This window comes from Filicampus tigris, chromosome 10 (assembly GCF_054856515.1).
Source record: "Filicampus tigris isolate MCC_2025a chromosome 10, RoL_Ftig_1.0, whole genome shotgun sequence".
Classification (NCBI taxonomy): domain Eukaryota; kingdom Metazoa; phylum Chordata; class Actinopteri; order Syngnathiformes; family Syngnathidae; genus Filicampus; species Filicampus tigris.
This window is the reverse complement of record NC_141226.1, coordinates 16526294-16538412: the sequence shown is the minus strand read 5'-3', so window position 1 is coordinate 16538412 and position 12119 is coordinate 16526294. Positions and strand designations below refer to the sequence as shown.

The 12119-nt window shown below is 45.4% G+C and overlaps 1 protein-coding gene across 1 annotated transcript in view; it reads left to right on the top strand.

Annotated features, from left to right (window-relative positions):
• Nucleotides 1-12119, top strand: part of LOC147141066 (zinc finger protein 521-like) — a 136431-nt gene that overhangs the window by 52978 nt on the left and 71334 nt on the right. Inside the window, exons 5-6 of the mRNA XM_086043850.1 lie at nucleotides 7979-11481; nucleotides 11575-11659. Of these exons, the coding sequence (XP_085899976.1) occupies nucleotides 7979-11481; nucleotides 11575-11659 (3588 nt within the window). The remainder of the gene's footprint in view (nucleotides 1-7978; nucleotides 11482-11574; nucleotides 11660-12119) is intronic.

Below are 12119 nucleotides of genomic sequence, written 5' to 3'. Positions count from 1 at the left end.
GACATGACATCCTCTTTCATGACGTCTCCGTGAAATGAGATAGCAAAGCATCGCCTCATAATTTCCCCCAAATACTGAATTTCTACCTCCTACTGAATCACTCCACTGTAGAAATGCCCCGACAGCTGGACCACATTTACTTTGGTAATCACTACATCGTGAGTGACGTCATCTCTTCTTCTGCGCATGCGGGTCACTTTGGAGGAGCATATGTTCATACACAAGAGAAACCGAGGTCTCATTTATAATGTAATATGAACGCTTACACAAAAAAAATGGATTTAAAAAACAAAAAAAACAATTTGAGCATTAAGACCTGTGGTGTGAACCTAGCCTAATTGACAGAGTCTTCAGCCACCTGATTAAATAATTGTCAACTAGCTTACCGACTGACTGCCTTACTATATAATTTTCTAACCAACTAAGTAATTCATGAGCTCAGTGACCGATACTCTAGCTAGCCGCCTGCTGAACTAACTAGATCATTAGTGTAAAGACGAGCTAACCACATAGCCACTAACTAACTAATCGTATCCTAACTGGTTAGCTGGCAAAATAACTTTGCACCCCCATAAAAAAGTGGAGGTAAGAAGCTAAAAGAAAAAAAAATAAATAAGAACTACAAATGCCCATTGATTTTCGCTATTGGAGGGCCGGCACGTATTTTGTCCATATTCAAAACACATCTGTTTAGGAAGTGCGTGGTCCCCCTTCTATGTGAGCATGCTGATGAAATATTCATTCAACACTCCTAGAAGTAAATATTACTATTGTTTTTTCATGTCATTTTTTGGGAAGTATATGAGTGTGTCAGGGGCATGTCTGCCATACAGTATGTAATCCATTTGTCATGGTGTCTCACTATCATAGGCCACCTAATAAAACAACAGCAAAACAAAAAAAAAACAGTAAATGATGACCGGTCGCCCTACTTTTCCTCGGATGTTGCCTTCCATTTGTCTAACTTTCCAGTGTGCCATTGGGGCACTGTGATTTCTGGGACAGTGACCAAGTGTGCATGTCTGAGCTGGGGGACATGGCTAATGTGGACAAAGTAGTTGACGCTTTGCCGCGTTCCCCGTGACTGAAAGGCGGGGCCACGAGGGTGCTGGCGTAATGAACGCTCAGACCTCAGAGTCCAGACTCCAGACGGCGCTTGGTGCTCGTCCGTCTCTGATTGCACTTTAAGGCTTGTGATGTCAGGAACTTGCTGATGAAACCCCAGGAAGTGAAGTCTTATTTCATCGCCTGACTTCCTGCCTTGGCCTCTATCTAGCACTGCTCATAAATACACACACTCATGCACACGCACGCACGCACCCACACACACACTAACCAAACCCCTCCCTTCTCATCCTGTAGCATTGATTGATCTCTCGTATGCGGAGGGGGACCTGACATTTGTCAGTTATGCGTCAAGGTATGTTGTGTTTAAAGGAATAATAGGTGCAAAACATTTATGATTTCTTCACTTAAATTAGTCATTTCTTCCTGTCACTATCACTGTCACCTAATCTTTGTACCTCCAAAACAATCACTTTTCAGGACACCCCAAAAAACAACGTTTGTTCAACCGTAAACATTACATAGTCATCCGGTATGATGCAAAACTGTGGTACGTAATTATCTATCTTAATAACTGGTTTGGACTGACTGATAACTAGCAACTAAGATGGCAAACTAACAGCACACTAATTAGCTGGCAGACTTGACTGCATTTCTAGCTGGCCACCTAACCAACTAGCTAGCTGGCTAACAATATAACAACAATAAAAACATTTATACTATACTATCTCACACATCTACTAAAAGTGATTTCGTATGCAAAACTTGGTGTGGCTATGACAGATAAATATTTCGGTGCCATATTTGGATTATGCAGAGGCAAATGTCACAATCTCAGGATTACCTGCCGCTAATATGCTAGCGGGTAACAGCAGTTCTTAAAATGAGTGGCAGGTATTTGTGAGAAAGAAGTTATTTCAAAGTACCCTTAAACACACGTTCAGTCAGGGTACTGAGATACTGTATAATGTGAAAATTCATTTTGCCGCATCCTGCATTCGATCTTAAGTGACGGTGTCACAAAGCGCGCTGTACATGACGAGTGTGTTGTTCAGACACACGCCGCTATTTGGGCATCAGAAAAGGTAAAGTGCTGAGATGACATGTGGTTGTCTCGCGGGGAAATGCTTGCTACTTCTGGAATAATAATATTACAAAAAGAAACGATCATGTCTGTGAATATGAAGGGAGGTCACGGTGTTACATCAGACAAGTTGTCATCTTTTTGTTTATTCAATGAATCCCCAATCCCCCATGTGCCAACAAATACAGTCACACTCAACACATACAGTATCTCTTATGACAAGCATACACACAAAGATGTAGTTTACAAGAGCTTTGAACTGGAGTCTGCCACACCTTGGAAGTAGTGGATGAAGCTACAATGTGGATTTAAGCGTTACCGTCAGTCCTAAACTACACTTTGGACTGTTCGCCGTCCAATTGCAGGGTACATGGACACAAATAAGCATTCGCATTCCCACCAATAGACAATTCTTTAATAAGCTTGCAAACTTCACATATGAGAGCCTAAATCAAGACGCAAACCGCGAATCAGAACTGCGAGGCAGCCTTGCATAAATCCATAAATCTCCACCTCATCACATTTCTCAGGATCTGATCATTATTATCCAGAGGTGATGAAAACCAAAAATGTTTTTCACCACCGTATGCATTTCTATTCCAAATTAATGTCATGCTCTCTTAAAAATATGCCTATGTATTTTGTTAAGACCCCAATATATTAATAGCAGGCATAAATCAAAACATATCCTCTGGGTTTGGGAGTCCAAAAATGGCAGACGACCTGTTCCCAGATTTAAGGGCTTTATTTGAACAGGAGTATTTACTCTGGGAAAGGTTACTATGAATGAACCCAGAGGAAGCAGAGCACAAAGAACACTTCACTCTGCTACGGGAAACTTCCAGACCTGCGTGCGAGAGAAAAAATATATGGTTATTACTTCTGTAAACAGAAGAGGTTTTTTAATATAGTGCTCTGCATGTATGGAACTTGATGAAATTTACTAGAGCTAAACTAAAGGATGAATACAAGAGGTATTGCATTCGCATTCGCCGATTAGTTTGTCGGTGCGTTGTTTGGGTTGCATTACGCAAAACAACAAAACCGCTGATTTCCATGAACCTTTGAGTTTGCTTTGGCTTCTCCCATTACCACTAGTTGAGTCTGGTCCTGGAATAAATCTTGGAAAGGAGCCACAAAAAGCCAAAGAAAAAAAAAAGGGTTAACCCTTTGATGGCTGCTAAATCGAGGTGAGGTATGCTGAGTCGCACATGGTGTCATGCATGGCAGTCGTTACGACTGCAAATATTTGTGTGAGTTTAGAGGCATATTTTTCAATGAAATGTTGGTTGAATTCTGAGTTGTATGACCTCAGGGTAGTTCGTCTTTAGCGTCTTATCATCAAACATTTTGCTTGAATTCCAAACTCCACTACCACAGGAGTGTTCAGTCATCAACAGCATATCTTTTCCTGAAAAATGTCGCCAATATGTAGGACTTTATTGGCACTCAAATCTTGAGGGATATTTTTCCAACATATTTTCGTAGAATTCCAAATTGTCTGATATCAGCGACATTTGGCTTAAGAGCTAACCTCTTAAAGGCATAGTCTTCCTTGAATATTTGAGTTGAATTCCAAATTGAAAGATGTCAGAAGGGTTTGTCCATGTATTTTGTTTGAATTTCGAAAAGTACATGGCCAGGGGTTTTCGTCGCCACAAAAGTTGGCTAAGTTAGATTCCGGTTGTATGAAATCAGGGACGTTCGACTTGGGTGGAACATGCATTGTACGGATGCATTTAATATTAGCGGATGTTGGATTGAAAATGTGGGTCCAATATAAATTCTCTGTTTGCTGTCAATGGCCTTGTCATAAAATTGTCCCATATAGACTATAGAGCTTCATGTTACACTGCTGCATGGGCCACATTTTCTGTTCGTGGTACCTTAGCTTTTGGTGTGGATGGCATTTTCCTATTTCATAACCCCGTTTGAGACTTTAATTAATACAATTTCCCATTTGTACATGAAGGATACAAATATTTGTTGCTTGGATTCCTTTGTGTTTCCATCAGTCCAAAATCTTTGCACCTTGGTGGAGGTCTCTGCACTACTGAATGCCCTTCCAGTTGCTGTGCTTGTTTTTCCGTCATCTAAGTAAGCTAAGATCTCATCTCCCCAGCTAATGTACGACGATGGCACACTCCCTACGGTTGGGGTTGTTTTGTTCCATATAGGAGACATTTAACGGAGTGAGTGGGAGGTGGAGGTGGCGGTGGCGTTGAGGGGTAGGGACACAACTCCCAAAGAGAGACAAGCCTTAAGATGGAGGTCTTCCTCCCAGGATGTGACAGGCTGTTGGCTGAAGGATGCTCAGGAAGGCCTTGGCAGTCCAACAAAGACAGCCCTTCAGCTGCAGGGTGTAGTTTTTCAGGCCCCAGCATCCCCTTTGGCAGCAGCACAGAGAGCGCTGGCGTGCACAGGCCCCCGGCCCGAGAGACTGGGAAGTAAGGCCCGTTCTTTTATTTACTCAGGCTGCTGCTGAGGCCTGGGCATTTCTTGTCAGGGTGAAGAAGGGGGAAAAAAACAAGTCTGTCTCTCTCTTTCCTCTGACGGTCTCCTGAGGAAGGATTGCGCTTTCATCCACGGTTGTTCACATACTTGTTTTGGCCATTGGACTTCTATCTCTGTTTTCTGTGTATGTGTGGGAGAGAGCGAGAGAATCAACCTGCACTAAAAAAAATATATTCTTCTTGGTTTTATTGTCCTGCCACTAAAACAAAGAACTAAGTCACTATGTCTTTACAGCAGCAGAACCTTTCAACCTCGAGGGATATTATATCGTTCATACATCATAAATAGTTCAACTTCTATGGTCAAACCTCTTTTCTTTGGACTTTGATTATGGTACACTTGTTACTTTTTTTCCCATGGTAAATATTGGCAACAGAAACAAATCTGTCACCCTCCAAAATTGTTGCCATCTCAAAAGTATTATATATCATAATTATATATATATTTAGAAAAAACCATACACCTCCTAAGAGACATTTTCAATTAATATTCTGGTCCTTGTCCAAACTGTACGCCATCATAAGCCTTGTGTGTTATAGGTAATTTTTTTTGCTGATAATTTCGGTCGGAGAATTGTACAATTCGTTCATTTCCAGGATATGTTTGGCCTAATCCGGGACCGTCAATTTAAAGAGAAAATGTATTCAATTTCTGAATTGTACAAATCCTGGGCTATTTGACTTGAGAGGTATTTTTCATGTTTTTTCCACATAAATGTTCTTCAAATTCCGGACTACACAACTTGAGGGCAAATTTTTATGCACAAATTAGGTCACAGTCTGAATTGTACGACGTCAGGGTGGTTGACTTTGGAGCACATTTTTCTCCGAACATTTTGGTCGACTTTGAGTGGCAGTTGTCTCGCTGTCTTGCTTTCATATGCGAGAATATCACTTGGGAAACTATCCGAACATGATCATTCATTCTCTTTTCTAAAGACAAAATCCTTTTACTATGTTTTCTTTCAAATTCATGTTTATATGTCCTTGGGGTAACAGCACTAAATAAATAATTGACATCAAGCAAATAAGCAAACAATGAAACGACAGCTTGACGGCGTCCCAAGGCAAATGCATCCTCATTTAGGACCGTCGAATTTCATTTAACCTTGTATACAGGCCCATTTGTTTGTTTGTTTTATAGCGTTGTCTTAACGCCAATACGTTTGACTGTAAGGCATTGACTGGGGTCATTCTTCATGCACTGTCTCCATGGCAGAGGGAGAGAGGGCAGAGCCGCCCCCTCTGTGGAGGAGGGCATCGCACTGAGTCAGCCACCCTCCCGCAAAGCAACGAGAGAGGCACGTATAGAAGCTTGCAAACCAAGCGAGGTTTGCACCTTGAGAGAGATGCGTAGAGTGGGCGCCTCGCCAGCGGGGGAAGGTATTCAGGAGGCCCGTGTTGTGGAGGTGGGCTCTCAATGTGGTGCTTTCAGCAATTTACAGTGGGGGTGGGGACAAGGGAATGGCCTCCTCCGACTGCATCTGTTTCCTGAAGATAGGCCCTGATGGGGGGGCAAGTGTTCGGAGAGGGCATGATATCCTGATGAAGGGCAGATCACGTTGTAAAAACAACAGCGATGGGAAGAGGAGACACTTGGTTTTGTCAGCTCAACTCTTTGCAGGTTGGCTCCTGCAAAGAGCTTTTCCTTCACCACCACCCCTCCTTCCTTCATAAATCTTTGCAGTTTCCTCTTGTTTTTCCATTTCTAAGTTTTGGCCTTCTGACATAGCTTTTTCTGAAGGGGTTGGGATTACACGGTTTTATTTAGGTAAGGAAGTCGAGAGCACTTGGAAGTGGACAGCAGGAAGAAGTGGCCTGTAACCTTTTGAACTTGTGGAAGTGGTGTTTTCCAGTCATAATACTGTACAATGCAACATTGCTTGAATGTCAGCACATTTGCGTATTAAGAGACCGTCAAGTATTTGTAACACATATGGAAGCAGTATTGTTGGCGTCCCCTGTGATTCTCAGCACCTGCTTGCCCTTGAATGAGTGAGGTTACGCACACAGGGATTTTCAAGAAGTAATTTCCCCCAGAAACATACAGTAAATGCCACAGCAACAGATGGCGCTGTAAGTCTAACTGCAAAGTCATTTTAGCTAGAAAGTCAGTAGCGACAATAGAGAAACAAGGAGCATAGTGTGGAGTTATTCCTGAAAATAGTTAATCCATGCATCTGTTTTCAATACCGATTTTCCTGTTCAGGGTCGCAAGGTGCTTGAGCCCAGCTGTTGGCGAAAATCAAGGGGTTGCCTCTGTCATTTTAGCGATGCTTAGAGTGTTCGTAACATTCATGCGTGTTGGTAACATTCATGCAGATCTTTGGGAAAGTGTTTGCGAAAGACAGACGATTAGTGACAGTTTTGAACAGTATTAGGAAGATCAGCAACTATTTACCACTCCTTTGCTACTGTTTGGGAACCTTTGTCACATTTCCCAACTCCTGGAGTACACTGACTTTTTACCAAGTCATTAGACCACAGAAGCTCACTTGTGTTTTGTCCCTTGTTTGACTCCTCTTCGAAACATACATTCTTTCAACCATTGTCACTTGCCTTGCAGCTTTGCATGCTGATAAATATGATAATAATGTTCATTCCATAATCGGGCATGTATTGACTGATGCTCTGAACACTCAACTTTTCATGAAAATCATTTGTCTTGCGGCGGAGGCTTCCTAAAGGCTATGTATGGCTGTGGTTGAAATTGCACGTTTAATCTTCCCTCCCACCGCCACCAGTGTAGAATTTTTCTTCTGCGTTTCATCTGGCTTTAAAGTTGTTTCAAAGGCTCTTGTTTTTTAATTTTGTATTTATTTGTTTTATTTTTTTTTATAGTCTTGTAGCTGTTCAGAAATAATAGAAATGTTCTAATTTACCTCATGCCAGGCTTACATCCTCAAGTACACCCACTGTCTTGCTTTGGCTTTAAATGTCAGAGAGATTGTGTTATGAGTCACAGTGGGCTAAGCCATTACATGGCCACATACAAGGTTAATTGTGGTAAAAGTATTTCTTCGTATTATCATCTCTAATTATACTTTCAATTGTGTGTTTTACTGTAACTTTTTGGATAACACCTACAGGGAGGCATTGTTCAATGTTATTTAAAATACAAAACAATTCACATCCTACCTGCAATTAGCATGATCGACAACACAATAGTGACCCACCTTTTAGTGTATATGCAAATGAATGAGACTAATGGGTTGCTAACGTAAACACGTGTATAGTCCCCCACCATTCCCCCCCCCCCCCCTCCAATAGCCTCACTGACAACCTTGTTTCTTTTTCCTTTCTATTTCCTTTCCAGACGGCGCAGACATCGAGGACGACCCGTCATGCTCTTGGCCGGCGTCATCACCCTCCAGTAAGGATCAGACATCTCCGGGACACTGTGAGGACTACGATTTCGGAGAGGACGAAGGAGGACCAGGCCTGCCGTACCCGTGCCAATTCTGCAACAAGTCTTTCAGCCGCCTAAGCTTCCTGAAACGTCACGAGCAGAGCCACGGTGACAAGCTTCCGTTCAGCTGCACCTTCTGCAGCCGTCTGTTCAAGCACAAGCGCAGCCGCGATCGACACGTCAAGCTGCACACCGGTGACAAGAAGTACCACTGCGGCGAATGTGACTCGGCCTTCTCCCGCAGCGACCACCTGAAAATCCACATGAAAACTCACGCCTCCAACAAACCACACAAGTGCCCCGTGTGCCGCCGAGGCTTCCTTTCCTCCAGCTCACTGCACGGCCACATGCAAGTGCACGAAAGGGGCAAAGAGGGCGGCGGCACGAGCCTCGGTAGAGTTGACGACTGGAAGCTGAAAGAGACGCGCAAGTGCAGCCGCTGTGAGGAAGGCTTCGATGTCCCGGAAGACCTTCAAAGGCACATTGCCGAGTGTCACCCTGAGTGCTCCCCATCAGAGGACGGAGGGCTGGGTGCCACCCTTCAGTGCATCTACTGCCACGAGCCCTTCAGCGACGAAGGTGCCCTGCTGACCCACATCGACCAGGCCCACAGCCGGGATCGGAAGAGCCACTCCTGTGCTATCTGCTCCGAGCACTTTTTGTCTGTTGAAGACCTCTACGCTCACATGGACATCCATCAGCTCCCTGAATCTAGTAACCATAGTAACAGCCCTTCTTTGCTGACTGTGGGCTACACTTCTGTCTCAAGCACCACTCCTGACTCCAACCTCTCTGTTGACAGCTCAACAATGGTGGAAACAGCGCCGCCTGTCCCCAAGACGCGGGGCAGGAGGAAGAGGGCTGCTCATAACGCATCGGACATTGGGGGGCGAGCTGCCAAACAGCCGAAGGTTTCTTACAGTTGCATGTACTGCAACAAGCAAGTGTTCTCCGGTTTGGCTGTGCTTCAGATTCACCTACGGACCATGCACCTGGACAAGCCGGAGCAGGCTCACACGTGCCAGTTTTGCTTGGAAGTCCTGCCCTCCTTATTAAATCTTAATGAACACCTGAAGCAGGTACACAATGCCGAAGGCCACGCGGCCCTACTGGCCGGCTTATCCGACTCTCTCCTTCAGTGCAACTTCTGCCCTGAGATACTGAGTGATCTCAACGCCCTGCAGGAGCATATCCGCTGCTCGCACGGCTTTCCAAGTCCCGTGGCCAAGGAGAGCAACGCCTTCTTCTGTCCCCAGTGCTTCATGGGTTTCTTGACAGAGACGACCTTGGAAGAGCATGTTCGTCAGACTCACTGTGACGGGGGTAGCCTGCGTTTCGACTCTCCTTTGGCTGTCACCCCCAAGGAGCCCATTGTAGAGGTATACTCCTGCTCGTACTGCACAAATTCGCCCATATTCAACAGTGTTCTGAAGCTCAACAAGCACATCAAGGAGAATCACAAGAACATTCCCCTTGCACTCAACTACATCAATAATGGAAAGAAGACGCTGCACGCTCTCAGTCCCTCGTCTCCAATAACTGTAGAACACGCGTCCATGCTCAAGCAAGGCGGCGCCGCAACACGCTCTTCTAGCGAGTTCATATGTAACCAGTGCGGGGCCAAGTACACAAACTTAGATCTTTTCCAGACCCACCTGAAGACACACCTCGACGGCCTGCAGCCTCAACTCACCTGCCCGCAGTGCAACAAAGAGTTCCCAAACCAGGAATCTCTGCTCAAGCATGTCACCATTCACTTCACAATCACCTCCACCTATTACATCTGTGAGAGTTGTGACAAGCAGTTCACGTCCGTGGATGACCTGCAGAAGCACCTGCTGGACATGCACACCTTTGTGTTCTTTCGTTGCACTCTTTGTCAGGAGGTGTTTGACTCAAAAGTCTCGACTCAACTCCACTTAGCTGTGAAGCACAGCAACGAGAAGAAGGTGTACCGCTGCACCTCCTGCAACTGGGACTTCAGGCACGAGACCGACCTGCAGTTACATGTCAAACACAGCCACCTGGAAAACCAAGGCCGCTCCCATCGTTGCATCTTCTGCGGGGAGTCATTTGGGACGGAGGTGGAGCTGCAGTGTCACATCACCACCCACAGCAAGAAGTACAACTGCCGCTTCTGCAGCAAGGCCTTCCATGCGATAGTCCTGCTGGAGAAGCATTTGAGGGAGAAACATTGTGTGTTTGAGGGAAAGGCCCAGAACTGCGGTGCCAACGGTTCTGCTGTCGGCGGGGCGGATGGCCATCCGAAAGATGAGGCGGAGTTGCAAGGTCTCCTCACCAACAGCCATGGCACAGGGGCTACAGGAGGATCTGCAGTGGAGTCTCAGAACAGCCATGACGGAAGTGAGGAAGAGGTGGAGACTGCCGAGCCCATGTATAGTTGTGACATCTGCGGGGCCTCTTACACAATGGAGTCACTTCTCACAAACCACCAGCTGAGGGACCACAACATTCGCCCTGGCGAGAGTGCCATGATGAAAAGGAAAGCTGAAATGATCAAAGGAAACCACAAGTGCAACGTATGCTCTCGCACCTTCTTCTCTGAGGCTGGTCTAAGGGAACATATGCAGACCCATCTTGGGCCCGTCAAGCACTACATGTGCCCCATCTGCGGCGAGCGTTTCCCTTCTTTGCTCACCCTGACTGAGCACAAGGTCACCCACAGCAAAAGTCTCGACACGGGCAGCTGCCGCATCTGTAAGATGCCTCTCCATAGTGAGGAGGACTTCCTGGAGCACTGTCAGATGCACCCTGACCTGAGGAATTCCTTGACGGGTTTCCGATGCGTAGTGTGCATGCAGACGGTCACCTCCACATTGGAGCTCAAGATCCACGGGACCTTCCACATGCAAAAAACGGGGACCATGTCCGCAAACCAATCCATTGGGCGCGGCAATGTCATAAATCACAACCAGCAGCTACATCACGTCCAAAAACCTTTCAAGTGCGCCTCCTGCTTGAAAGATTTCCGTTCAAAGCAGGACCTGGTCAAGCTGGACATAAACGGTCTGCCTTATGGACTTTGCGCATCGTGCGTGGCCAGCGCTGGCTCCAAGAGCTCCAGCCCGACGATGAACGGAGGCAGACAACAGCAGCAACATGGGGGTGCCACCACTCCAGCGCCCAACACGGCACAATGGATCCAGGGAGAGAGTCTCAGCCCTGGTGAGGGGAAAGGCAAAGCCATCTCCTCATCGTCCTCGTCCTCTTCGACATCCTCGACGGCGGCTGCAAAGACACGGTGCTCGAGCTGCAACGTGAAGTTTGAGTCCGAGGCAGAATTGCATAACCACGTCCAGACGGTGCACGCAGGGGACAGCGGCAGTGGACAGCTAAAGACACCCCAGATGTCCCCAATGCCCAGATCCAGTCCATCGCAAACTGAAGAGGTATTGTGCCTCGTTCTTTATGACCATTATGTTTGTGCTGTATTTTTATTGTTTACGATGAGTCATATTGTCGGTCTTTGTCCTTTTTTACAGAAGAAGACATACCAGTGCATCAAATGCCAAATGGTATTCTACAGCGAATGGGACATCCAAGTTCACGTGGCCAACCATATGCTCGGTAGGAGATCATTTTCATTTGTGTGTGAGCCTGTGCTATCGAAATGAATTCGCTGTCGTAACTTTCCAGGATGCTTCTATAATATTAAACAGGTTGTTTCCAAGCATGTCATCAACATTCTGCATTTAAACTTTCACTTATGTAAGAAATGCGGTGTGTGATTTTCTGCTGTATGTCATATGGAACAGACTTGAGACCGTGATCAACATCATCCATTTAAACATTCAAATTAAAAAGAACATTTTTGAGGATGAACCACATAGTGTGAAAAATCTAATAAAATATTTGACCCTGTCTCATTTAGGCTCACAAGTTTCTGGATCACATCACAAACTAGGTGGAATTACTTTAATATTTTAACTTCATCCCCAAGTGTTGTGCATCCATAAACATAAGCAATTCATTTTAATTTCCCCATGCATGTGAATGATCGAAAATGTTGTGAGCATGCTTGTGGAGA